Raw genomic sequence first — 26,911 nt, 5'->3', positions numbered from 1 at the left:
GAATTGCCGGGAACCTTACTTTTATGGAAGAACGAATCTCGTCCGAAAGAATAAAATATTCGACGTTTTGTCCCTTTCAACGTTTTATGATTGGGCGTTTTGGCATTTGACGTTTTGTCTTTTGACGTTTTGTCCCTGAACCGTGTCAGAAATATCCCGAAGCCTAGAAACCAAAACTTGGTAGTCGACGCAGTTCATGTGGATTTTGCAAAAGCGTTCGACACAATACCGCAGATTATCGACAAAATAAAACATCTAGGTTTCCCCGACTAGCTTACAAAGTGGCTGTACTCATACCTCTCTGGATGCAGCGTTTTTGTAAAGCTGAACTCGATAAGATCAAGAAAAATCAGCATTCCACAACGTACCCGAACAGAGTCAGATCACTGTATGATATCAACATGATAACATATTTTATTATCTCTGTTATCATTTTGATATTCTGTTATCAATGATACCCGAATGATAACTTAATTTGTTATCATTGCATCAGAGACAGAAATTTTTGATAACAGTTTGATAACAAAATAAGTTATCACACATCTATCCTACAACATTTTTATTAAGCGTGTGATTTAAACAAAGCGGACTTTCGTCAAACACAATTTTGTAAAATTACTTGAAGCATTTAGTTAATTAATTAATGAGTTTAGTTAAAAAAAACTCATCCCTCAAATGTTTTCCTTGATTTATGACCATAAAATTTAAAAATATATGATGATGCAAATTGAGCTATCAACTTGAACTCATTGATAACATAATTTACCTTTACTTTGTTATTCGACAAACAAATTTGAATTCTTATATTTGTTATGTTGGCTGTTAATTCAGCCAAGACGATAACAAAATCAGTTATCAAATGATGATAACCTGGTAACAAGATTTGTTAAAATAAATCTAAAATCGGGAAAAAAAATTCAACAGGTTTTAAGTTTTATTTTAATTTAAGGGCTTAGATTTATGATTTTGTTAATATTAACATTGTTTTTTTACTTCAATTTTCTAAGTACCATAATCCAAGGTAATATTAATCAGTTTCTTGGATAATTATGAAAAAAATCAAATTTCAAAATGTTGGTCTATAGATGATTGTATAGACGTGGCCAAGGTCATAATTGACTTTATGCCCTCAATATTGCCAGTATAGACGTGTTTACTCTGAATAATAATAAATATAAATTTAAGGCTAACAAAATCGGGTCAAAAGGGGGCTAAAATCGGGGGTAGATAAAATCGGGGGTAGACAAAACCGGGGCTGACTAAATCGGGTCATTACTGTATTTTTTTTGTTTTGTTTATCAAGGGTTTCGACGTGTTTGTGTGTATAAAAATCCCAGGATATTCACCGGTAAAGTTGGAAAAACGAGCGAAACCGAAACTGTCATTTTATATGGGACGATCAAAGGTGTTTTTCACAGCCTACTTGATGACAAGACGAAGTTTGCCGGGACCACTAGTGAATAATAAAAATGGAATGGTGTTTATATGTCACGAAATGGCTCAAGAATGGGCCAATTTAATTACGTGATTCCTTCGCAGTTGCGTTCCTCAAGGATTGCGACGTGTTCGTACGTACAAAAAATTAATATTATTATTATTATTTATCTTCATTTGATTGGCTTTTCGCCCTTGGCGAGTTCGCCACTTTTAAACGGCAAAAATGCTGGCCAGACGGGCTAGCCTAGACGGATTACATTGAAGATTTTCACAGATATCACATTACTAATTACTTTACAGGTGAAATGAAAGGAACAATACTACAAATTAAAATTGGAATTGAATAAAAAAAAATCACTAGGGTCGATGTACCAATAGCCGCATAGCTAAGAACAACTATTCGTATAAAATCGAAAAATAACGCTAGCGTCATTACTTTTACATCATCTGAAAGCTTTTTATCTTGGTTTTGTGGGAAAAATATAAAAACTACGAAAACTCATATGTTTGTATTTATTATCGCTTGTGCCACTATAGGAATACATGTGCCTATAGTAGCACTATTTCTAATTTCTGTTCCTATAGTAGTACTAGCATCACGGCGTTGGCAAAATACTAATCAAAACCGTATTTTTTTAAAGCTTTTATATTTTTGCTTCAAAGTGTGGATCAAAAGCTTTCGGTTGATGTTAAAAAAAAGTACTTAAATCATTAATTATTTCGTATAATAAAAAATAATTTCTCTCAGTAGTGCTACTATAGGAACAATAGGTTTACTAAAGGCGTAAGGGAGCTCAAATTTTAAGCAATACTAATTATTTCGATCATTTTTGAACAAAATCAAGCTGTGTATCGATGGTACTTAGATAAATAGCTCCTGACCTTCATGTCAAAAAATATTTTGAAAAGATTTATAGCAAATCGGCCGTAAAAAGCCACTAGTACGACTATAGGGGACTGTCCACTAAGGGAACACTGACCCTACAACGTATATTTTACACGTTTCCTCTTTCTCTCTTGTTTCCACCAATTTCTGGCAAACTCCGGGTCTGTCCAAAACCGCCGAGGACTGGTTAGTCCCAGTGATGGACTCGTGGATCCCGATTTCGTCGAGGTGGCATCGTATATGGGGAAAATATTTTCTCACTTCTCGTCTCTGTGTTGTGCCGCGAAGATGGCTACGACGGGTGCTAGAAGGTGTGGGAGGTGACCACCCACCAGCTCATTGAACAGTGGGCGTTGGTCGCCAGCATTCCGTTCCTCCTATGAAGATGTGCCCAGCAAAAGAGGCAACGACGGGTGCGGGAAATAACCACCCACCAGCTATTGGACCGATGAGCGACCGGTAGCAGCGGTGAGGGTTCGGAAAAAGGTACAAAAAAAAAAATAATAAAGAAAGTCTCGTAACAGATAAACGAGAGAAAACTAATCTATCATTTTGTTTGGGAGAGTGCATGCTATTTTTCAACGGCCTACTTGATGGCAAAATGACGTTTGCCGGGACCACCAGTGAATAATAAAACAATAATAAATAATATACGGAAAATATTCCATTTCATAGGGTAAACACCATTGCTCACATAATTTTTATAGCTTTCGTTTTCAGTTTTTTTTTCAGCTTTCCGATGGTGATCTCAGAATTCGAAACAAGCGGTGCACTAATGGTAAAAATCGGGTTTTCTGACGAAATTCAAGATGGTGGCCAAATTCAAAATGGCCGTCAACATTTGTTTAGCTTCAAATGAAAGTTACTTCCTTCTTCTGTACAATGCCATTAAGTTTGTTATGTGTCCCACCCTTTGGTTTAAGGCTAAGTAGCCCGTCATTCGTTTTGGCAGTCATGTTCGCAATTTCAAATTGAAAAAACTCGGTCCTCATAGTTCATATTCATCCGGAAAAGTATCACTACATGCGCTGACAGGCAGAGAGTATTCTTATACTTTTTCAGATGCATCAGTGCAATACCAACTGATTTGAAATGTATAACCAGAGTTGAGAAAAGTCATGAGATTCACACTATAGCAGCCCAGCAAAGCCAATCACAGTCGGCGAAGAAAGTGAAACTCACATATAGGCCTATTCAAATGACGTCTCAAATCAGCTGATCGGGAAGCACTTTGACAGTTCTTTTATGAAAATGACAGGCCCGTGTTAGCACCGGTCCTCCACCGATGTAAACAAATGCATAGACGGATCTGTCACATGAAAAGGCCTATGGACCTATGCACGGGTTCATTATTTGACGTTTTAGCGGTGCCGTGTTATTTATGGGACCATGGCAACCAGTGAATTCGGCACCGCTCAAACGTCAAATTAGTGAACTCGTGCATCGGTCCATACTGTAGGCAAACTACGTTGAAATAAGCAGAACACCCGTTGCTAATGGCAACCCAAAACTATCGTAGAAAAATGTTCTATTTCCCACTGCATTTCCCGCATTTACAGCCTGTGATGACACTACTGATTTAGAAAATTCATTAGGGGTATTCACTTAAAAGCGTAAATCTCTGCGTAAGCCGTGATAAACTGTGTATCCTAAATATTTCACGATGTTGTGCAAACTATGAATGAAACATTTCAAATTATGAAAATAGGGGAATATCCAATCCAAGAATGCGAAGATTATCGTAGTAATTGCCATCGTGACGATCCCAAACAAACGCTATTCAACTTTCGATACTGCATATTTAGAGAATAAGTATTGCAATTTCAGAGAAAACTTTCCGTTTTGCGGTCCAACGAAAAGCTACCGCAGCTGTCACATCACTGATTTGTACTGGTAAATCATCAGTAGGCTTTAATGATACCTTCGACACCGTCTTGATGATTATTGTTTGTTGCTATTTTCCACACCGTTTTCTCTTTCAAGCATACTATGATTGAATTGTTTGCTTCAATGATAGAATGATTTCGAAGCTTGCGGTAGAACTTTGACAGCTGCGGTAGAACTCGGCGGCTACCGCAAACCGGAAAATTTTCTTAATAACCGTAATAAATCGTGGTATTTGCTGAAAGATCATGAAGGCACAACAACACTTTGGACGGAATTCAACGGATGCTTGCTGAACCTGGTGCGCATTAGTGTGGCATGCACTGTATTAGATAAGTTTTATTCTGAGATTAGGTGAAGCTTCGTAGAAAGCAGTCAGAGAACATCTCAAATACGGATGATCTTGCCAAACTGTCGTTGTCCCCCGTGTATGATTAGTTAAGTTGGGAATTTCCCGTGAAACTTGCCAACCACCTAGCGGGTTGAACTTCAAATTGTCTGATTTATTTTTCGAAAATTAAATGAATAAAGTTTCCTGCCTGTCGCATGAATGTAGTCCAATAATATCTGATAATTCATTGAATCTTATTACACAACAAACACACAAACGAGTTTTTTTGAATATCCTGACATGTTTTAATTTCATTTAAATAACTAGTTCCATAAATAGTATGGGATCTATTGGTCTGGAAAAAAAAATCAAACGAAAAAGTACAACCATATGCTTAAACAAAACACACATTTTTACGGGGTCTGTCAATCGTTTGTTTCGGGTTATTAGATTTAATTTCCGTATGTCATTGTATCGGAAGAGGAATATTTCACTTGAAATAATTCATTACTTATTTTACGCAGCATATCAGTTACGCAACTTTAAGTGAATACTCCTATTATCTCAACATAAGCTACTTGATGAGATTCACGTTTTCCAACTACTGTAGTGAGGAGAGCCACGGTAGTTTCGCGAAATTCAAGCCTACTAATATTACCAGTCCCAGCCCTGTGTAATAGGTTACGGCAATTATGAGTGCCAGAACCTTTTCGGTGAAGTGTGCTTTTCGGGGAAAAGAGATATTCGGAGAATTGGTATTTGGGGAGCTGGCGTTCGAGGAAACGACATTCGAGGAACCGATTTTCGGGAAAAAGTAGCACAACCATATGGTGCATGTATCTTGCAAAAGTTCACATGCTTGGGTTATCACACTGACTCTATCATTTTTTTTTTATATTTGAAGAAAAACAACTTGTCGTTTCAGCTGTTTCCATTGGTGAAAATAGGCGAGGTTGCTGGTGGGGTTCAGCTATCCCTAAAATTATTTAAGACCCCCCTCCACATAGAAAATATAAACGCTCAGGCAAAGTATGCAGCTTGCTTATGCTTTTTTTTTTATCAAATGGGTCAAGCCTTCGCTAGGATTTCGAGTTCAAAAGTTTAAGTTACGCTAATGGCTAGTTCTAAAACCAAACCAAACTTTGAAAATCAGAAGATACACTTAAAACCAATGGTCATTGGACATTGTGCTCTTCGAATCTTGTTGGAACAATCTCATTCCGCAACAACAGTTTATCACAATTTGAACAGAATATGACAAAGATCGCTCACCGCGTGCGTAACAATTTTCTAGGATTTGCATTGCAATTTTCGAGAGCTTTCTCCGTGTTGGTAAACAATTTTTACATGATTGAAGAGCATCACCCAACAAATTTGATCTTGTGTTTAAGATTACTAGTTAATCACGAGTTGAAGAGATTGCAACAATGTTGCCCCTTGTGTAGCTCAATCCGCAAAAGTTAGGACAAACGATTGTGAGTACGCTTGTTTCGCGACTGTTTCGATGACAATTTGATTCACTGCTTAAATCCCGCTATGTGATGGTGTAGAAAACCAAATGAATATTTGTATTATCTATATTATCGAGAGTTTTAGCCGATGGCAGGAAAGCCTCCAAACTAAATGGATAACCTATCTCGCGTTTAGTTCCATAAGGGCGTACCTGCAGTGATCCATTTCTACTCATCTATTTTCTGTTTCAGTAATAATTTCTCCAAACGATTTATTTCGACCATTATTTTTGTTCAGTAGTAAGTTCTCATCGTCCTTCTTCGTACTGCATTGAAAAACCTAAACCTAACAAAAATAGACTGAGTTTTTGTGTATCAATCCAAAGACTAAACCACTGAAGAGAAATCGATCATTGCCGAAACGTTGGTTTGATTCTCAAAGCGAAATATGCTCTTTGTTTATCTTTAAAACTAGACAAATATTGAAAATATTGTAGAGTTATTTTAATGTCTTCTATAAAATAATGCTACTTTTATTCTTTATCCTTAAAAATGTTTTTTTCTCTTATTTTAAAAACGTGTGATTAACTGCGTCCAACAAGTAACCCGAGATCAAATTTGCGAGAGAATGATCATGCGTCATCGGTATAATTTGATTTGATTTCAAATTAAAAGGCACATAGATAATTTATAGTAACATCATATATTTTTTACTTTTATCACCAAAAAAACAATCTTTTTGTGAAATTTCTGTTAATAAATAAATACAAGTGTTGATTTTTAGTATGCTAGTTCTGTAAAATGCGATGATAATAAAAATGTTTAGATAAATAAAACCAAGATGACGAAAGTCTGTGCCATTAATCCCAAGTAATCGATTTCTAAATTCTTGTGAATCTTTAACAGTCTGTTTCTTTTTGTAGAATGAATTTTGTAAATAAAGTCAGTGAAAAAGTTAGTAATCAAATATTGTTTGTCCATATAAAATTTACCAATTAGGAGATATAAATCTCAGCTTCTGGCTGAAATTCGAATGACATGAAAAATATAGTCAACTCGCTTTGCAGTCTTTTGTCAAAGAGTTTCAGCAGTTTGTTCAAAGAGTAAAGTAAGTATCCCAGAGATTTTTTGAATTTATTCAAAAATCGTTGGTGATGGTTGGTATATTATGCAAATTAAAGTAATTTCTGAAAGTGACAGCCTTGCCGAATAAACCAACCACTTACAACATACTTTTGTTTAATTGAATAAAAAAATCTCTCGGCTACTTACTTTTGTTGAACTCTTTCAAAAATGGGCCATGTTTAGTAAATTCAGGTTAAATGTAGTTCGTCATTTCAGTCAATTCGGACTACCAGAAGCCGAGATGCAGAACTTCAAACTTGAACATTTTATACGCAAAAAACGGCATTTTATTGCTAACTTTTGTCACTGACTATACCTTTGTCTCTCCAGCTGATATTCACTACAAGAACACAGAACAAGTAATTCGATAAAACCTAATCAACGAAACTTCCCTACAGTTCATCCTACTGACAAACATCATTGTAGCAAGGCTGGGTCTTCCGTGGAGGGCTAGGAGGAGGAATACATTCCGGGGGATTTCCCAGTACACTACTGGCACCTGCACTGATGTCTCGCACAACCGGAAGGAAGTACAGCAAACAGTCGACCACAGTGTGCACAAGACGGTCTGGTTCCTTGCAGTACTGTTCGTAGACATCCCTAATGCACGCCACGGTGTCTGCTTCGAATAGATCGGTACCACTTGGACCGCCACCGTATTGCACAAACAACTTCTCCAAATCGATACCAGTTGTCTTGTTGTAGAATCCAGCTCGTACGGTGAAGCAGTATGCTGCCGGTGGATAGTCCGGATTATCAGCAAACTTGCCCTGGCAGTACTGCACCAAAGATTCATTCGTTTGCGGAACGATACGGAGACACTGCCCTATTATGTCCACAATTTCACTGGGGTAGAATGGAACCCATTTCACCTCATCACTTATTCCAGAGTAGTACAGGTAGTAACACTGGAATGACTTATAAGCCCGGCCTAGACGATCATAAGGATCCAGAGGTGCCACGGTCTGATCCAGACACTCTTGGGTATGCTGCACGTATAAACAATCCACCGTGTTGGGAATGAAGAACTGCTTGAAGGTGTAGTCCTTGATCTGATTAAGACTTTCGTCCCATGCGTTGAGATTTATTAGGATACAGTTGATCAGTTTGCGGGTACTTGGCTCATCTGGATATCCACGGCTACGGTATCGTTCGAGCGTTTCGTTCGTGATGAACAAATATTCGGCACATTCTAGCTCAGCTTCACGGAAAGACTTCCATCTGGGTTCATCCAGATTCTTCAGAGCAGAACAGCTATGCAGTGCCAAAACGGACACCAAAACTAACACGAACCCCCTCATTTGATGCTGTACCAAATCGTAAGGTATCCAAAAGTAAACTAATACTTTTTCCCAGCAAAACATCGAACTTATACCAAATGTTCGAAAATAGATAAAAGCGGAAGTGTAACAGTAATACGACACTACACCCTCAAATCGACTTCGTTAGTTCAACGCAAATATTGTTTACCTGCAACGCACGTGCCGACAACCAGCAAAACTACCACTCCAAGCCTAATCATTTCGATGCTTCTACCGTTCGCCTCACTGAACTTGTGCACAAAACTTGTTCACTTTTTTATAAACTAATGTCCAGTCTCTACAGAACGAACTTTTTCCCTCAGCTCGAAATTGACTTTCACGACCGTTCAGAATCCGATCTTTCGACTAACGCGATCCAGCACGGACTGAGGCACTTTATAAGAATTTCTCAATGGATTGATTAGCGCCGCCGGCGATGCTCGTGTCGTGCAAGGAGTCTGTTTGTTCTAGAGCTTGACCCCTCGCTGATGACCTTTTTGTCGGAAAATGAAACCGTAGCCGTGCCTGGGCTTGATTTGCGAAGCACCATTTGGCTTGAGTTTTGCGATCTGTGTGAACAGAGTTGATGGACTTTAGAAGGCTTCACACTTCACCTAGATGAAGTTCATTGGGAGGAATCATTGTATTGTGATATCAAATATAAAAAATTAAAAACATGTTTTGTGAAAATTTCAAAAGAAAAGTTTCTTCATATTTTTAGACCAAAGTGTAAAAGTACTGTATAGTACGTTAATATAACTTGCAGACTCACCATCTGTTCATTGATTAGGCGACGAACGGTTCAATGAAAAAAATGACTGTGGCATATAATGTCTGAACATGGGTTTCTAGCGAAACTAATTAGACACTAACTAACGGCAATACTAACTAAACCTCCTGAAGTATTACTGGAGAAATTTATGGAAGAACCACTGGAGGAATTTCTAAAATCTCTGCAAGACTTATGAAGGATTTTTTTTTTGAAGAAGTCCTGCAGAAATCCTCGAGAAAAAATAGAGCATCATAGAAAAAATAACTTGAAAAGTTACAGACAGCATGCTTGCAGGTACTACTTAAAGAAATATTGAAGGAATGCCTGGACGTATCTGTGGAAGACATCCCAGAAGAAATAAATAGAAAATTTTCTTGAGGAATTCCTGGAGGGATATGTGTAGCCACTTCTGATGTAATAACTATTTTTTATACAAAGTATTATTAAAATTTTTGTAGGAATCTCCGAAGAAATTCCTACAATTTTATATGGAAGAATACTTGAAGGTTTCCAAGAAAAAAAATTCATAGGAATTCCTAAAGGAATCTCATCAAAAATTCCTGGAGAAATCCCTAATATAAATCCTGGTGGATCCTAGAAGAAATTTCTTGAAAAACTGTTTTATGAAAGCCTTGATTTATATGTGGAAGAATTGCTTTAGAAATTTCTGCTGGAATTTTTAAAGCAGAATCTGGAGGAATACTTGAAGTAATCTCAAAAGCATGTTTTTAAGGCTAAGTAGCCCGTCATTCGTTTTGGCAGCAATGATGACTTTTCAGCTTGCCTTTCAAAGTGATATAACTCAGTCTTGATAGTTTATATTTACTTGAAAAAGTATCACTGTACGCGCTAACATGCATAAAGTATGCTGATACTTTTTCAGCTGTGTCAGTGCAAAACCAACTTGTTTTCTTTGATTCGAAATCGTGAGATGAATTAGCAACAATCATCAACGACGCGTACAAATTTCAATGACGGCCTACTTCGCCTTAAGGAATCCTTGTAGGCATCCATAGTTTTATATCCTGTAAATAAGAATAAAATAATATGTTAATTAGTCCACAGTGCAAGAAGTCTATCTCTTCTGCACCTACGGTAGCCAGTTTTTGTTATGGTTTCATTTATCGAATGCTGGAGGAAGTCATGGACAAAAAATGTTGTTGTTATCCTAATGAGATGAATCCTTCAAACCTGATTTTTTCATTATGAAAATCAAATCGAACTTCTCAAGTTAGATTCATTTCCAGAATAATTTCAACCGATTTTAAACTCCAATCGACAGTACCTAAGCAAGCTGCAAAATACGTAAGACTAAGAGCTTTAGAACTATTCGATGTTATTCAAATGATAAGAAAATTAAAAAAAAAAAATCAAATAAACAATGAGCTAAACTTTTAGCTCCGATCTTAATTAAAATAAAAGTTAGCTGTCGTATATTCTAGCTTCAAGTTGGTAAGAGTCAAGGGGCCGAATATGAGAAGATTCTACAAAAACTTCCGAAGGCCGTACAAAATGGAATACGTACGTTGGGTCGGCGCGGTAAATGGCTGGGCATGGCGTACCATTGGTACCTCGCGTACCTGCAGGAATAAAATAGACCCCTTTGTGCGGTCCTTAGCCTCTTGCCCAGCAACTCCTATCCCTACATCCTCGTGGTACTGGCCGGGGTACGAGTAACCTTGGGGAAGATCGGGTAACCAACCCCCGGTGGGAACTTTGGTCGTATGCTGACAGGGAAGGGGGGGTTTGCTTTTGCAAACCTGGAGCGTCTGTACTCCACGTTAGGAGCGGCTCACAACAGCGTCTGTTCCCCATGTCAGGGGCGGCTGATCATCGTCCGAGTGCCAGAGAAGGACTCTAAGCTAAACTGCGCACTATGGCCCTCCGAACATTTAGGGGGAATGGTCCTCCGGAAATCTAGGGGGTTGGTGTCAGGCCCTGCGAGCCAGCCGTAAAAACACATTAGCACAGGAACGTCAACGAGAGAATACGGACCGGAACAATCGGCAAAGACCACAGCGACGAAAATGGACTAGCAATTGGAAACTCGGTACGTGGAACTGCAAATCTCTCAACTTCATTGGAAGTACTCGCATACTCTCCGATGTACTGAAGACCCGCGGTTTCGACATCGTAGCGCTGCAGGAGGTGTGCTGGACAGGAGCATTGGTGCGAACGTTTAGAGGTAATCATACCATCTACCAGAGCTGCGGCAACACACGCGAGCTGGGAACAGCTTTTATAGTGATGGGTGATATGCAAAGGCGCGTGATCGGGTGGTGGCAGATCAATGAACGAATGTGCAAGTTAAGAATCAAAGGCCGATTCTTTAACTTCAGCATAATCAACGTGCATAGCCCACACTCCGGAAGCACTGATGATGACAAGGACGCATTTTACGCGCAGCTCGAACGCGAGTACGACCGCTGCCCAAGTCACGACGTCAAGATCATCATAGGAGATTTGAATGCTCAGGTTGGCCAGGAGGAGGAGTTCAGACCGACGATTGGAAAGTTCAGCGCCCACCGGCTGACGAACGAGAACGGCCTACGACTGATAGATTTTGCCGCCTCCAAGAACATGGCCATTCGTAGCACCTATTTCCAGCACAGCCTCCCGTATCGGTACACCTGGAGATCACCTCAGCAGACAGAATCGCAAATCGACCACGTTTTGATCGATGGACGGCACTTCTCCGACATAACCGACGTCAGAACCTATCGTGGCGCCAACATTGACTCCGACCACTACCTGGTGATGGTGAAACTGCGCCCAAAACTATCCGTCATCAACAATGTACGGTACCGACGCCCGCCCCGGTACAATCTCGAGCGGCTGAAACAACCGGATGTCGCCAATGCGTACGCGCAGCATCTTGAGGCAGCGTTGCCGGATGAGGGCGAGCTCGATAGGGCCTCTCTTGAGGACTGCTGGAGGACAGTCAAAGCAGCCATTAACGACGCTGCCGAAAGCGTTGTCGGATATGTGGAACGGAGCTCAAGAAACGATTGGTTCGACGAGGAGTGCCAAGAGGTTTTAGAGGAGAAGAATGCAGCGCGGGCTGCAATGCTGCAGCATGGTACGCGGCAAAACGTGGAACGATACAGACTGAAGCGGAAACAGCAAACCCGCCTGTTCCGGGACAAAAAGCGCCGCCTGGAAGAGGTGGAATGCCAAGAGATGGAGTTGCTGTACCGTTCTCAAGAAACGCGGAAGTTCTATCAGAAGCTCAACACATCCCGCAAAGGCTTCGTGCCGCGAGCTGAGATGTGCCGGGATAAGGATGGGAGCATCTTGACGGACGGACGCGAGGTGATCGAAAGGTGGAAGCAGCACTACGATGAACACCTGAATGGCGCAGAGAACACAGGCACAGAAGGTCAGGACAGCGAAGGCGATGGCTACGTCAGCACAGCGGATAGCGGAAATCAACCAGCTCCCACGATGGGGGAAGTTAAGGATGCCATTCAACAGCTCAAGAACAACAAAGCCGCTGGCAAGGATGGTATCGGAGCCGAGCTCATCAAGATGGGCCCGGACAGGTTGGCTGCTTGTCTGCATCGGCTGATAGTCAGAATCTGGGAAACGGAACAGCTACCGGAGGAGTGGAAGCAAGGCGTTATATGCCCTATCTACAAAAAGGGCGACAAACTGGAGTGTGAAAATTATCGTGCAATCACCATCCTAAACGCCGCCTATAAAGTGCTATCCCAGATTCTCTTCCGTCGTCTATCACCTATAGCAAACGAGTTCGTGGGAAGTTATCAGGCAGGTTTCATCGACGGCCGCTCGACAACGGACCAGATCTTTTCCGTGCGGCAAATCCTCCAGAAATGCCGTGAGTACCAGGTCCCTACGCACCATTTGTTCATCGATTTCAAGGCGGCATACGATAGTATCGACCGCATAGAGCTATGGAAAATCATGGACGAGAACAGCTTTCCCGGGAAGCTCACAAGATTGATCAGAGCAACGATGGACGGTGTGCAAAACTGCGTGAAGATCTCGGGCGAACACTCCAGTTCGTTCGAGTCTCGGCGGGGACTACGACAGGGCGATGGACTTTCGTGCCTGTTGTTCAATATTGCGCTTGAAGGTGTCATGCGGAGAGCCGGACTTAACAGTCGAGGCACGATTTTCACGAGATCCGGACAATTTGTTTGCTTCGCGGACGACATGGATATTATTGGGAGAAAATTTGAAACGGTGGCAGATTTGTTCACCCGCCTGAAACGCGAATCAACAAGAGTCGGGCTAATGGTGAATGCGTCGAAAACAAAGTACATGCTGGTTGGCGGAACTGAGCGCGACAGGACCCGCCTAGGAAGCAGTGTTACGATAGACGGGGATACCTTCGAGGTGGTGGACGAGTTCGTCTACCTCGGATCCTTGTTGACGGCTGACAACAATGTTAGTCGGGAAATACGAAGGCGCATCATCAGCGGAAGTCGTGCCTACTATGGGCTCCAGAAGAAACTGCGGTCAAGAAAGATTCACCCCCGCACCAAATGCACGATGTACAAAACGCTCATAAGACCGGTAGTCCTCTATGGGCATGAGGCGTGGACTATGCTCGAGGAGGACTTGCAAGCTCTTGGGGTTTTCGAACGCCGAGTGCTAAGGACGATCTTCGGCGGCGTGCACGAGAACGGCGTGTGGCGGCGAAGGATGAACCACGAGCTCGCTCAACTCTACGGCGAACCCAGTATCGCGAAGGTAGCTAAAGCTGGAAGGATACGCTGGGCAGGGCATGTTGCAAGAATGCCGGACAACAACCCTGTAAAGATGGTGTTCGCCACGAATCCGGTCGGAACAAGAAGGCGTGGGGCGCAGCGAGCTAGGTGGATTGATCAGGTACACCAGGACCTGGAGAGCGTGGGTCACAGGCGAGGATGGAGAGAAGCGGCCATGAACCGAGGGAATTGGCGAAATATTGTTGGCGAGGCTTTATCAAGATAATTGATGTAAAGCCAAATAAGAAGAAGAAGACGTACGTTGGGTCAGTGGCGTAGCTAGGGATTTCCGGACCCGGTGCGGAATCAAATTCGGGGGCCCTTTCGAACAGGGATGTGTGCCAATTGATTAGTCAATTAATCGAAACAATAATATACTTTTAATCAATGTTAATATTTGAGATTGATAAATAATCGACCTTGTGTTCATGTGTTGTTGAAGACGTTTTTAATTTTTATATAATAATCAAAATATAAAATAATGAAGAGCAATAAACCGATACGGCCACTCCAGGGCTGAAAGCGGCTAAGTGTCTAAAAAAGGAACTTAAGAGACCTCATGCCTAGAAAACGAAGCCAAAATGAGATTGAATAGGGACCACATTTCGATAATGATTCCTCGAGTAATCCAACCAGACAATTCTTGAAGCGTCTCTTTATAAGTTTCTGTGGAATTTGAAGATTTTTTTTTCAGAAATTTTATTAGAAAGTTATTCAGTTATTCACTAAAAGTTTGTTTCAACTTATAAATTCAAAAATTTCTTCAGGAATGCATTGAATTCCTCACAGACTTCCCAAGGAATTTCTCCAGAATTCCAGGCTTCTTGTTTTTTTTTTCATCAATTTCCTCATGAAATTTCCAAGAAGTGTCCTCAAAAATGTTACAAGGTTTTTCTAGGAATTTTTCCAAAAATGGTAAGGTAATTTTATTTGAGGGGATTCCTTTAAACAAAAACCTAGATATATTTCTAAACGAAATCTTTGATATATCACTGGTGAAATTCTTCAATAGAGAAGTCATTCGAAGATTTCCGGATCTCTTCTGGACTATTGAGAAAGTCTTGGATGAATCTTCAGACAAACTAGTCATGAAATAATTGGAAAATCACCCAACCAGAATTTGGGGTAAACTACAGGAGCTAACGGTTAAATTGCTGTAGGATTTTGTGTACAAACTAAATAATTTTTAAAATTGGAGAATCTAGCTACTAATTGCTGAAAAAACAATGCCAGAAATTTTTGAAGCAACTCTTATTTATGGAGAAATTAATGAGGAATCTTTGGTTGGATTTATTGTTAAATTTTTGAAAAGTTCCTTAAAATTTATAAGAATAATTCCAAAAAGAATTCATGGAATAACTAGTGTGGTTATTATTGAATGATTGGTATTTTCAGAACCTGGAAGTATTTTCAGCGAGTTCTTGTATGATCTATAATAAACATTTTCACACGAGTTACACCAATCGTAGAAAAATCTATGTTATTTTCCTGTTCATTTTTGTAGGAATAATTTTTAGATATCTCAGTGGTATTACACTGAAGAAATCGTTACAAGAATTTCTGACAAAATTTTCGTTGTAATTCCGTTGTTAGACTGCTGAAGGATTTTATAGAAAAAATTTTGAAGGTATTCATCTTACAATGTCTATGAACCTATGAAGAAGTCGCGTAGTAATGTTTGGAGCCTCAGGAGATTACATAAAAAATCATTGCAATGCAAAAATAAGACTTTATAAGACGTGAAGACTTTAGATAAATTTGATGCTATGCGTAAAAAAGATACTTTAGAGACCTTTGATCACCTTTGTTTATGTTATCGAAAGATGCATTGGTACTTTCAAGAATGTTTCAAATAGTGTGAACAAAATATTCATTTCGGCTTGGTCCAGGATATGGCTCATAATGAAATGTTCGAAAACCTGTTCCTGAATTCATTAGACTCAACACGGCGTGTCTGGTAGAACAATATTATCACAAAAAAATAGGCATCGCTAAATCTTTCAGCATTCGAAAATATAGGTTTTTAGCTTTCATTTGACGGGTTCCCCAAAAAAATCCACCGAGGGATCCCGAACATTTTTTTTTATTTTAAATTTTTGTTCCTTGAAGTACAATATTTTCAAATATAATCATGGTAAAAGACAGTTTTTTTTTCTCTCAAGCTCGATAGTAGCCCAAATTTTAAATGAAAGTTGATATAACATAGATATATAAGATTACATATTGTAATAGACATAATTGTCCTATGTGATCTTGGGGATACGACACTTACTCGTACAGTGGAGGACACACTCAGTTGAGTTCAACTAATTTTCATTTTTTTACTAAGATCCGCACAGCTGAGCGGTGAGCAAATTAATTTTAACTGATATGTCAGCCTAACATCAAGTTTACTTAAAACAGCACCTGTGGGTGCCGTTACCAAACGTCACTTTTACTAAGATGTCAACAAACGACCTTTTACCGAGATTTGCACAGCTGAGATCGGCATTCGGATTTAAGCGTGTATTTGATTCTAGTGTATAACTGTTTCTGTTCATATTTAGAATAGATTAATTTTCTTTTCCTTTTTTCTGGAATTACACCCCTATTGAGACAAAGCCAGGTTCTCAAATAAGAGTTCTTCGTTTACTCATTAACTGAGAATTTGATTCGCCTATCATGGTTCTTTTTTTTATATTGTGTGTTAGAAAAATATACTCGACCGATGAGATCTATGTTTATGAAAATTCCATAAACTACGTAACGCTCTAGGGGGAGGAGGGAATAGCGTTTGATTCTTCCATACAAAAAACGTTACGGAGGGGGATGGGGTAAGGTGGTCAAAAATTTCCGTAATAAATGGACGCTGCCAAACAATTGATACAAAATAGAGCTCTTTTGAACCATTTTTACAAATCAATATCACTTACTGCTGGGTTAATATTGTCATATTTTCCACAATTATGATATAAAAAACAACATGCCAAAATAGTGACTCTTTGAATTGAAAATAGTCTTGCAGTTATGTTAACTCAACTGTTATATCATTGAAAATATCGTGGTCAACAGGCACAATCTGGCTTCATAAATAAGCAAAAATACCACATTTGAGGAACAGAAAATCTATTCAAGATTCAAGAAACGCCATTCCATGACCAAGTAAGTACTAACAGTTTGGGCTAGACCAAAAGAATCATTGAGTCATTTTTTTTTTTCAAACAGTACGAAACAGTCGATAAGTTCGATATCTTTGGAAGTTTGTTCATTATGTCTCTGCAACGGAAATTCCATGGACATCTGACATAAAAAAGGGACACATGATTTGAATTTGGAGATCCTAATTTGACCCCTCCTGACTTAAGTTTATGAAGCTACTGTAAAAACAGAGACAAAGCTCAAGGCAGACTCTTGAGTCGCTATCATCGCAAAACCCCCCAAAAAGCTCCAAAAGGTAATGTAAAATGCATGTTGTATGGAGCTCATTTTGCTACGACAAATAAATGCAGCCACTTGATTGATGTTGCTTTCATGAAATAATCCCCAAAAAATTGCAAAAGTTGCACCCTGTATTCGCTGATGTCCGCACGAATGGGAAGGTATCTTTTCGAGATATTGAAAGCCTTAGAATAAAGTCATAAAAATCTACTGTAAATTGCAGTTACTCAACTCTACGGGACAAGTGGGCACATGACATTTAACTTTTTATTTTTCCTCATAATACTTACCATTGCCAATAATCACATAATTAACCACATTTCATGTTGAAAACATATATTATATGAATATGATATAGATAGGAGTATAAAATGGTAAAACTTTCTTGTTTGTAGGCTACTTACGTGTTTTAATTACTGCAGTAATTGTGAAAATTGTATTATTGTTGTTCTGCTTGTCAGAAAACCACTTTCACGGTGGAATTATTTTTATTGATTTGATTTAACAGGAAATATCTTCCACTATATTCTTATTAAAGTTTGAAATTCTAAGCTAAAAACATCAAAATAACTTCAATACTATTGAAAAAGTCTGTGTAGTGTCACTTACTCCGGGTGCCTGGATAATATTCTTAATGAGGATTTTTTACACTTTTTGCTAAGGCAGGGCGTTTAAGCATATTCCATTTACTTTCGTAGGCCGTTGTAATGTTGATCCATTCTACTTTTAATCTCTAACGGTTGATTGGCAAAGAAAATTCTCAATCAATAACTAAGTACTCAACGAATTCTAAGCTGGGAAGCAGGCTATGTCCCAGCAGAGGTGTAATGCCAGACAGAAGAAGAATAAATTTAATGTATTCTAACCATGAAAAGAAACAGTGCTCGGTTAGATATACTTTCACAGTATGAATAAGTGAACAGTCGAACTTACAACATATCTAATCGAATAAGTGTCCTATAGTTCAATGAATCCTCAAAATCACATAGGACAGTTTTGTTTTTTACAAAATGAAACTCAATATATATGTATATATATTTGTTTTGTGAACTTTTATATGGAAATAAAACTTTTATCCAACGAAGCTGTCTTTTGCAATGATTACATTTAAAAATAATGTACTCTAAAAACAAAAATTTTAAATAAAAAAAAATGTTCGAGATCCCTCGGTGGATTTTTTTGGGGAACACGTCAAATGAAAGCAAAAAACCTATATTTTCGAATGGTGAAAGATTTAGCGATGCCTATTTTTTTGTAATAAACCTTTCCCATGTACACGCCGTGTCAAGTTAAAAAGGGCCCTCTGATGTTCTAAGAGTAGCAGAAAAATGTACTTTTCAATCCAAAACCACGATGTTCTGTTCAAAAGTACTGTTCCATAGCGTTGCAATAAACGCTACCTTTATCAATATACCAGATCAGTGATTCCCAAAGTGGGCGAATTCGCCCCCTGTGGGCGATTTTCAATGCCAACGGGACGAATATTTGTAAAACTGGAATTGGGGGCGAAAATTCTAGTAAAATTTTGAGCATCGACATTCGCAGAAGTCACTCATTTTACTATAAGATTATTTTCTCATACAATTAAGCATAAGCATAGATGACCTACGATTCGTAGTTGCTACTCCCCGCAGGAGCAGGCGTCGAGGTCGAAAAATCAAACACTACTGAACGATCGCGGCACTTTTTCACTTCACTCGACCGACGCGCGACATGCTTGATCCTGCCCTCATCGCTCGTCCCCGCAGGAGCAAGCGTCAAGGTCGAAAGATCAAACACTACTCTAAAAGATTATTTTCTCATACAAATAAGAATTATTAATTCCATGCCTCTCTTTGTTAATACTTCTAAGTATTCCATTTTCAAATCATGTTAAGCAAAATGCGCGTGTTTTTTAATCTTATGTGAATTTTAAAACGTATCACGGATATTTTTCAAAAATATACATGTTCTCCTGTTTTTGAAAAAATATATCACCTTTTAATCTTATCAATCTCTCTTCACCATTTATCTTAAATTTCTGAAACTTATTTTAAAAAAATAATAAAACAGGTGATGTATAACGAAAAACTAGCGAATCTTGAAAACCAGGAAGTGGACCGTAAGAGTGTATAGGCGGTCGCAGTCAGTGGCGTAGCTAGGGTTTTTGGGGCCCGGTGCGGTGTTCGATTAAGGGGCCCTCAAAAAATAAATGTGAACGCCGTCAAAATGCGAGCGCTAATGTGAAATCAACTGTTGAAATAAACGATGACCAAATTGTTTTTAGAGAATTATGACTAATATGATGGAACTTATGTAGATATGTTGATAATGTTGTTGTAGTCGTTTAATGAAAAAAAAATCAGGTAATGATTCATCTTCTTCTTCTTTCTGGCGTTACGTCCCCACTGGGACAAAGCCTGCTTCTCAGCTTAGTGTTCTTATGAGCATTTCCACAATTATTAACTGAGAGCTTACTATGCCAATGACCATTTTTGCATGCGTATAACGTGTGGCAGGTACGAAGATACTCTATGCCCTGGGAAGTCGAGAAAATTTCCAACCCGAAAAGATCCTCGACCGGTGGGATTCGAACCCACGACCCTCAGCTTGGTCTTGCTGAATATCTGCGCGTTTACCGCTACGGCTATCTGGGCCGTAATGATTCATATACAACTTTAATCGGGAATTCTATCGAAAGGTTGACACTTCCTAAATTTAGTGTTTTGTTTGATTTTGAAATTATTGATGGAAAGAAAGCCTTAAATTAATAAATTTGCCCAAAGTTTGCTTCAACTAATTACAAAATGTATTCCAATGATTTCATTAGGTGTTCGTTTTGTGATTTTCACGAACTTCCTAAAAAATATTATACCTTTAGAAATTCAACGTAGAATTCTCCTTAGGAAAGCCATAAAAGTTACCTCAGAGATTCCAGCATGAATTCCTTCAAAAAACCTTCCAGAAATTTTTCAAGAAAATCATGAGTACTTCAGGGATGTTTACAATGATATTGCTACCATTTTCTCAAATTTTCCACCAAGATTCCCGTTTACAATATCTTTAAGATTTCAAAAAGTATTTTTTTCAAAGGATTTTCAAGAATTTCCTTCAAATAATCGTTCAGATTTCAACCAGTAAATTCTTTCAGGTATTAATCCGGAGATTGATCCTAAGATCTCTTCGGGAATTAGAGAAAAGTTTCCAAATGTGCCTTCAAATAATTTCCCCAGACATTTTTCCACTAATATCTCCAGAAAAAAGAAATATTTGATTATTTTTTTCAAAATTTCGGGAAATATTTCAAAGGTTCCCAAATTCACAAATAAATGTCTGATGAAACTTGATTAAGTTTGAAAGTAAACCATGATGAACTTTCACAAAGTGCTCTGAAAGAACTATTGGACTCTTGAGGAAATCTTGAAGGATTTCGTAGATAAATTGCTTTGCTGACTGGAATTACTACAATATTTACTATGATCTTAAGAAAAAGCCATGAAGATTTTACTTGAAAAATACACGAGAAATCGTTAGGAAGAACCGCAGAAGCAATTTCGCATAAAATGTTGGGAAGTTTTTAGAGAGGAGCTTCATGAAGAATTCCAAGTAAATTTGAAGAAGAATTCCTGGAAAAGTATTGAATATATTTCCTCGGATAATCCCTGCAGTATTTTTTTGAAGCACATTCTAGGGTAAATGTGGGTGAACCCTTAAAAAAATCCATATACAAAATATACAGTACAGTAGTATGATTTAAAAAAAAAATCCTGTAGGAAGCTCTGGAAGATCTCCTCTAGTTACATTTGGGGAAATCATAATGGTCGAGAAAAGCTTCATAATGCTCATGTATTTCAAAAAGCAAATTACGAGGCAATTCCTCTAACCATCTCTTGAAACAATGCTGGAAGGTTTTTGGGAGACTTCGTGTTGGAATCAATAGAGAAATTTCTGAACTTACAGAAGTATACCCAGGGCTGGTAGCAAAAAGTAGTGAAAAGTTATTTTAATGACCAGATTTGAAAAATAAGTGACTAAATTGTGATTTCCGATTCTCGAAAAAGTGACTTAAAGTGACTTGAAAATCAAAACGTAATTAGTTTTATTTCAGTTCTACTACACTGTTTTACGATGAAGAAGGGAATACCCAAAATGATCTACTACAGGTAGTAGGTCTAGTTGACTACCAAATTTGGAATTTTTTATTGTACCTTCAAAATTTCAAGATATTGTGAACAATTTTAAACAGAAAAGTTAGCATTTACGTAAATAATCCTCTTTTAGTAGATTTCCAACCGTTTCAAAGTTTTAGAAAGATGCTTTGAAGAAGATTACAGATTGTGTCTTTTATATCACCAAAGTATTTTATTTTGTAATGTTAATTTAAAAAAGAGTTTGGTATACATGTGACATTTTTTTTCAAACTCTCAAAAAATGATATATTAAAAACCGCTAAAATTTAATTTATTACTTCAAGCCGATAATAATTATAGCGTATAGAGAAGTTGAATCATATATAATATTCACAGAAGGATACTTTCTATTAGTTTAACTAGATCAAGATAACGGAAAATGTAATATTTGGTCATCAATCAATATCCGACTCCCCACATTTCTTTGAAGAAACCATGCATGATTTGATGGCCGATTCAACGAAAACGATAAATTCTATGAAGTATTTCTGTATTACGTATTAATCCACTACCGTTTTGATTAATATTACAGACAGCTTCAAATTCCGGACACTCAACTTTGTATAGGTGGAGACGAACCAGCCACAGGCTGAAAGTCTCGATAATAAAGATGATAATAATAATAACTTTGTATGGGAAATATTTCACACGAAATGTTTCATTTTTTGCCGCTCAAATATTCTTACTTTCGAGGATCATTTTAGTAAACATTTTACATAGATATATATGCATGAACATACAACATACTAATAATAACTTAGATACTATAACAAATTAAGTGGAATTCTATGAAAGATAAACTTTTTTTCACAAAAAAAAACATGAACATGAGTTTTCATACAGACATTAAGTTAAATTTAAACTTAGTGTAAATTGAAACAAGGCCTCTTCGTAATTTTCTCTCGTGTGACTTTTTAACGAAAAAAGTGACTCACATTTCACACGAAATGTTTCAATTTTTGTTGCTCAAAAGTTCTTATTTTCGAGGCTCGTTTTAATAAGCATTTTCCATAGATACATATGAAAATTTATAATGCCCAACTGTATAAGACGTTTCTTCGGTGATTCAACGTTTTCAATTGATGATTTCACTTTTTAGATTATGATTTTCATTAGCTGTCCGGAATTCGAATAAAAATGTACGGAATATGAAGCAAAACTAAGGGAGCGTCCGGAATAAAAATCATGAAAATTCCACATATTTCTATTTATTTAAAATTATTCATGTTATGGAATCAAAATCTTCAGTCATCGCTCGAAAGTTAAGTGTTTTGAAGTTTCGATAACACATAGGAATCATACAGAATGATTAATTTTATATGCTTTATGATGAGTTATGCTTCACTGAGGCCATAAGTGTCTGTAATATGAATCAAAATGGTATTAGAATTTCTGAAGTTTTTCCTCGAGGAATCTGAAAAGAAAAACTCCTAAAGAACCTGTGAAAAAAATTGCTTGAAATAGAAACTTTCAAGATCTTCAAAATATAGCCTAAGCTAAGCCTAAAAAAAGAGATCTTCTACCAAACAATGTGTACAAACCATGTCCCGAAGATGGTAACTGATTTCTATTCTAAATTATAATTGAAATGAAAAACGGCAAGGTCATACCTCCAAATCAGTTTCAGATACGATTATGGGTCTCGCACGTTTAGATAGATCCGTATGAATTATATAATTAAACCGAGTTATCGAGAATGAGTTTTGAGGTATTTAAGCCTTTCTAATCACTAATACAATTGATTATGGGGCCCTACACATTGACGATCAACGTCACCTTCAAACAAGTGTTCATCTGCTTTTAATCTGTTAGTTTTCTAAAAATCAAATTCATTATATTTAATGAAACTCTTACCACGATTTGGGGGCCCCTATGAACTCGGGGCCCGGTGCGGACCGCACCCACCGCACCCCCCTAGCTACGCTACTGGTCGCAGTTGAGTAAAAAATAACTCCGAATCCAGAAATAAAAGCATAATAATTGTTTATTTTTATGTTTTAAATTACTAATCAGTTGATCATTTTGATAACACTGCGGAACACGTTTTTGTCTCAAGCACCGAAATACCGCTATTCTCCCAATTAAGAGTTGCTGAATCCATTACCGTTTTCAAAAATATCATAGCACGTCTAGTTTTTGAGATATTGTCTGATAAAAATGCAAAAAATGACTATTTTAGCTAACTTGCATGCAAGTTCGCCAGCTTGTAAGTTAATTTATTTGCTGAATTTGCCACAGAGTTCAAACTTTGTGTGTATAACAATACTTATCGGCAAAGTTTATAATACTTTCGATGCGGAAAAGTTATTTTTTGATGGTTTAAAAAAGTCTTGCGGTTATTTAATACAAAAATATAAATTACATATCAGGGGAGCGATTCTAAACTCGAAAACTCAATTTCTAGTGCCGAGAAATTTTCATCATGATTTCGGAGCCCCTAAGAACCCGGGGCCCGGTGCGGACCGCTCCCACCGCACCCCCCTAGCTACGCTACTGCGTTGGGCAGGCATACTATAAAAGCAACACGCCGTATCAGCCAGCGATGAACATGATGCTATTATTTCCAACGTCTTTCAGTTGTGATGCATAACTAAATGCTAAGCTTCGCTGTGTATAGATCTGAAAGCCGAGGGCTCGATGCTGGTTGTCGACTTTTTGTTTAATTTTATTTTTCGCCGTCTGTCAGATCGTATTTTGACATTGGATTGTTAATAAACTCTATAAACTTGCCAATATTGATTTGATCTTATAACATCTTAACAAGATATGATTCAATACTTATCTATACTAATTTTTGATCTTTAGTATATTATCTCCAATAAACTGTTTTTGATATTGAGTGATTGCTCAAGAATAACAATAGCTTAGTTAGATATTAAGTTTATGCTTTAAACAAAAAATTATGATATTGTTCAGCTTTTCCCACCTGCTCTGGAATGTGCATCGTATTGAAGTGCTTCATAAGCGAATCATGGAAGTACTGCAGGGCTGTCTATTGGAATATAACGTTTTCTATGTCGAGCTGTCGAGATAGTACTAGGGATAGAAACAGCGGTTTTGGCCAGCCTAGGAGAAAATTTGTAATCCCAACATTTACTGCGAATACGCCAACTCTAAAATTCCATTACATATTGTGTCTGAAAAATATCAGAGCTGAGCAGCAACCCTTTTATGAAATAAAATTCGCGTTGGTCAATATGGCTGGGTGACAAATACGTCCAAAACGTCGAAGAGGCAAAATATCGAAATGACAAAACGTCAAAAGGAGACTTTTTTTGGAAGAATCGTAATAAATCTTCGAGCTGTTCAGTTGAATACCTATAAGTAAATCAATAACCAGATTTATTACTATACCATTCAATTCCTTAAGAGTTTGTATCCTTTGACAGATACGCGTATTTCGACTTCAACTGTAAGGCCGTCTTCTGTAAGTGTCGTGTACTAGAATCGATTAGAAGAAATCCATCGTATGCATTGTATATTTAAACTAGGAATAGTCAGAATTTTCTTCCCCTTTTGCGCCATTCACTGGATAGTGAATTGAACACGATGCGAAAAAATAAATCAGGAAAATCCCTGCTGAAAATTGTCTGTTTTCGACGTTTTGTCTTTCATAATTTTATCCCTCAACCGGTCAATATAGTCCACCAGTATTCAAACTTTTTTCACAAGCGTCGGATTGTTTCGCGGTCTTCGGCAATATTCTTCATCGTACCCATACCTATCGAGGTCTGTTCAGAATTTTTATGGAGGTCAATGGGCGACCTCTGGCGTTTTTTCATTGCAAAACTAAGTTTTCCCATAGCAAATCCCATACAAACTTTGAACGACTGGCGCTAAAATATAGTTTCACCGATCGAGCTGAATTTTTGCACAGTTATTATGGGACCCAAATGCAATCCAAAAAGTGGACTGGAGCGAGAATCAGAATTTTGTCCCACATTAATGTCATCTAAATCCATAACATGTTGTAACACTACAACAATTTGATTTAAACCGCCCATTCAATGACACGCATTGCTTTGTCGAGAGAGAGCATAGCTACCCATCTTGAGCTTCATATTCGCCCATAAGTTGACCGACTTATCAGTCACCACTGACCTAGACCTGCAAACCGAGGCAGTACACGGTTACTCACTTCCTCCGAGCATTGTCCCCGTTCAAGGCACCTTTGTATGGGAAGGAAGCCGTCACTTGTTATTGTTGGTGTTTGTTTTGAGTTGTGATTGTAACGCAATTTTTCAGCGAAAAAGATGCCCGAAGTTCTACGAAATTCTCATAATATGGTGCCCATGGAAATTCCCGATTAAATTTTGTTGACTTCGTATCAAGAGCCTGCAGAAAATGTGCTGCGAATACGTGCATAAAGAATTGAGTCATATTCTTTAAAGATTAATTTTAATGATGTGCGTGTTCGTCATCATGCTTCAGAATTGATAAGGCAAGGGTTCTCTATTGGAAAAACTGGTTGTGACGTACGTAAGATTGAATTCATTTGAAAGGTATTTTCTTACTATATTCAATAAACTGTAAGCAGTTTAAAAAAAAAACATTATACCCTGAAATTTTGAGAACAAACACTATGCGAAAGGAAGTGATAGTCAACTCTTTCTAAATCGATATTGATGGAATCATCAAGTTAGTGAGATATAAAATCCATATTTTTCAATTTCTGAACTTTTCATCATTTTGGCAAAATACATTCAAAATAGTTATTTGAACGAGAAAAAATAGTACAATTTTATTAGAAAACTGAAACATAGAATCAAATTAGAAAGGTATCGAGTAAAGAAGTGTTGATTGTATATAAAAGCTCTATTAAGTAAAGATAATAACGCAATGTATTATATCCCCACAAGGGTAGTGCTGTATTTGAAAGCTTTCAGTTTGCGTTCCAGTTCAAACTTTTGAACGAGGGATCAAGTAGGCTTGAACAATGAGCAGTTCAAAAGTTTGAATCCGTGCGAGCTGAAAATTGAACGTAAAATGAAAACTGTCGTCATGGCAGATACATGACATATATCAATGTGGAAGTTTTGCAAAGGTGTTTGGAAACATTTATGGTTCCATACATTTGTAATGATATGAATTCATTATGTTCTGATGTAGTGTTCATGAGCAAGTGCAGAATCTTACACGAGAGTTTAATGCTTACTAGGTTCTCGTGCAAAATTAGAACGCGATCCGTTCACTTTTATCCCGCGTTCAGTTCAAAATGCATCACTGCTTCAATGTTCCTTATCCTGTTCCCAACTCCGTTCTTACGATAAATTCGTTATAATACAATGTTTCACTAAAATCATCATGAACATTTAAACTCCTGTTTCTACTAAGTTAAATTTTCTTGTTTCATACGTTTCATAAATATCCCCAGTGGGGCTAGCAAGTTTGGACATAAAATATTA

At 37.8% G+C, this 26,911-nt stretch overlaps 1 protein-coding gene across 3 annotated transcripts in view; it reads right to left on the bottom strand.

Moving 5' to 3' along the window:
- Positions 1–8,815, bottom strand: part of LOC5575174 (A-agglutinin anchorage subunit) — a 45,596-nt gene extending 36,781 nt beyond the window's left edge. For 2 of the 3 annotated variants that reach the window (XM_021846585.1, XM_001655505.2), the window contains exon 1: positions 8,585–8,814. In XM_021846585.1, the coding sequence (XP_021702277.1) occupies positions 8,585–8,636 (52 nt within the window). In that variant the 5' untranslated portion in view covers positions 8,637–8,814. Of the gene's footprint in view, positions 1–8,584 lie in introns of all 3 variants that reach the window. The other variant, XM_021846586.1, reaches the window with a different exon arrangement.
- Between the last annotated feature and the right edge of the window lie 18,096 nt (positions 8,816–26,911).

Source organism: Aedes aegypti, chromosome 2 (genome assembly GCF_002204515.2).
Source record: "Aedes aegypti strain LVP_AGWG chromosome 2, AaegL5.0 Primary Assembly, whole genome shotgun sequence".
NCBI classification, from domain to species: Eukaryota; Metazoa; Arthropoda; class Insecta; order Diptera; family Culicidae; genus Aedes; species Aedes aegypti.
The sequence above is the reverse complement of the archived record's forward strand: the minus strand, read 5'-3'. Positions and strand labels throughout refer to the sequence as shown.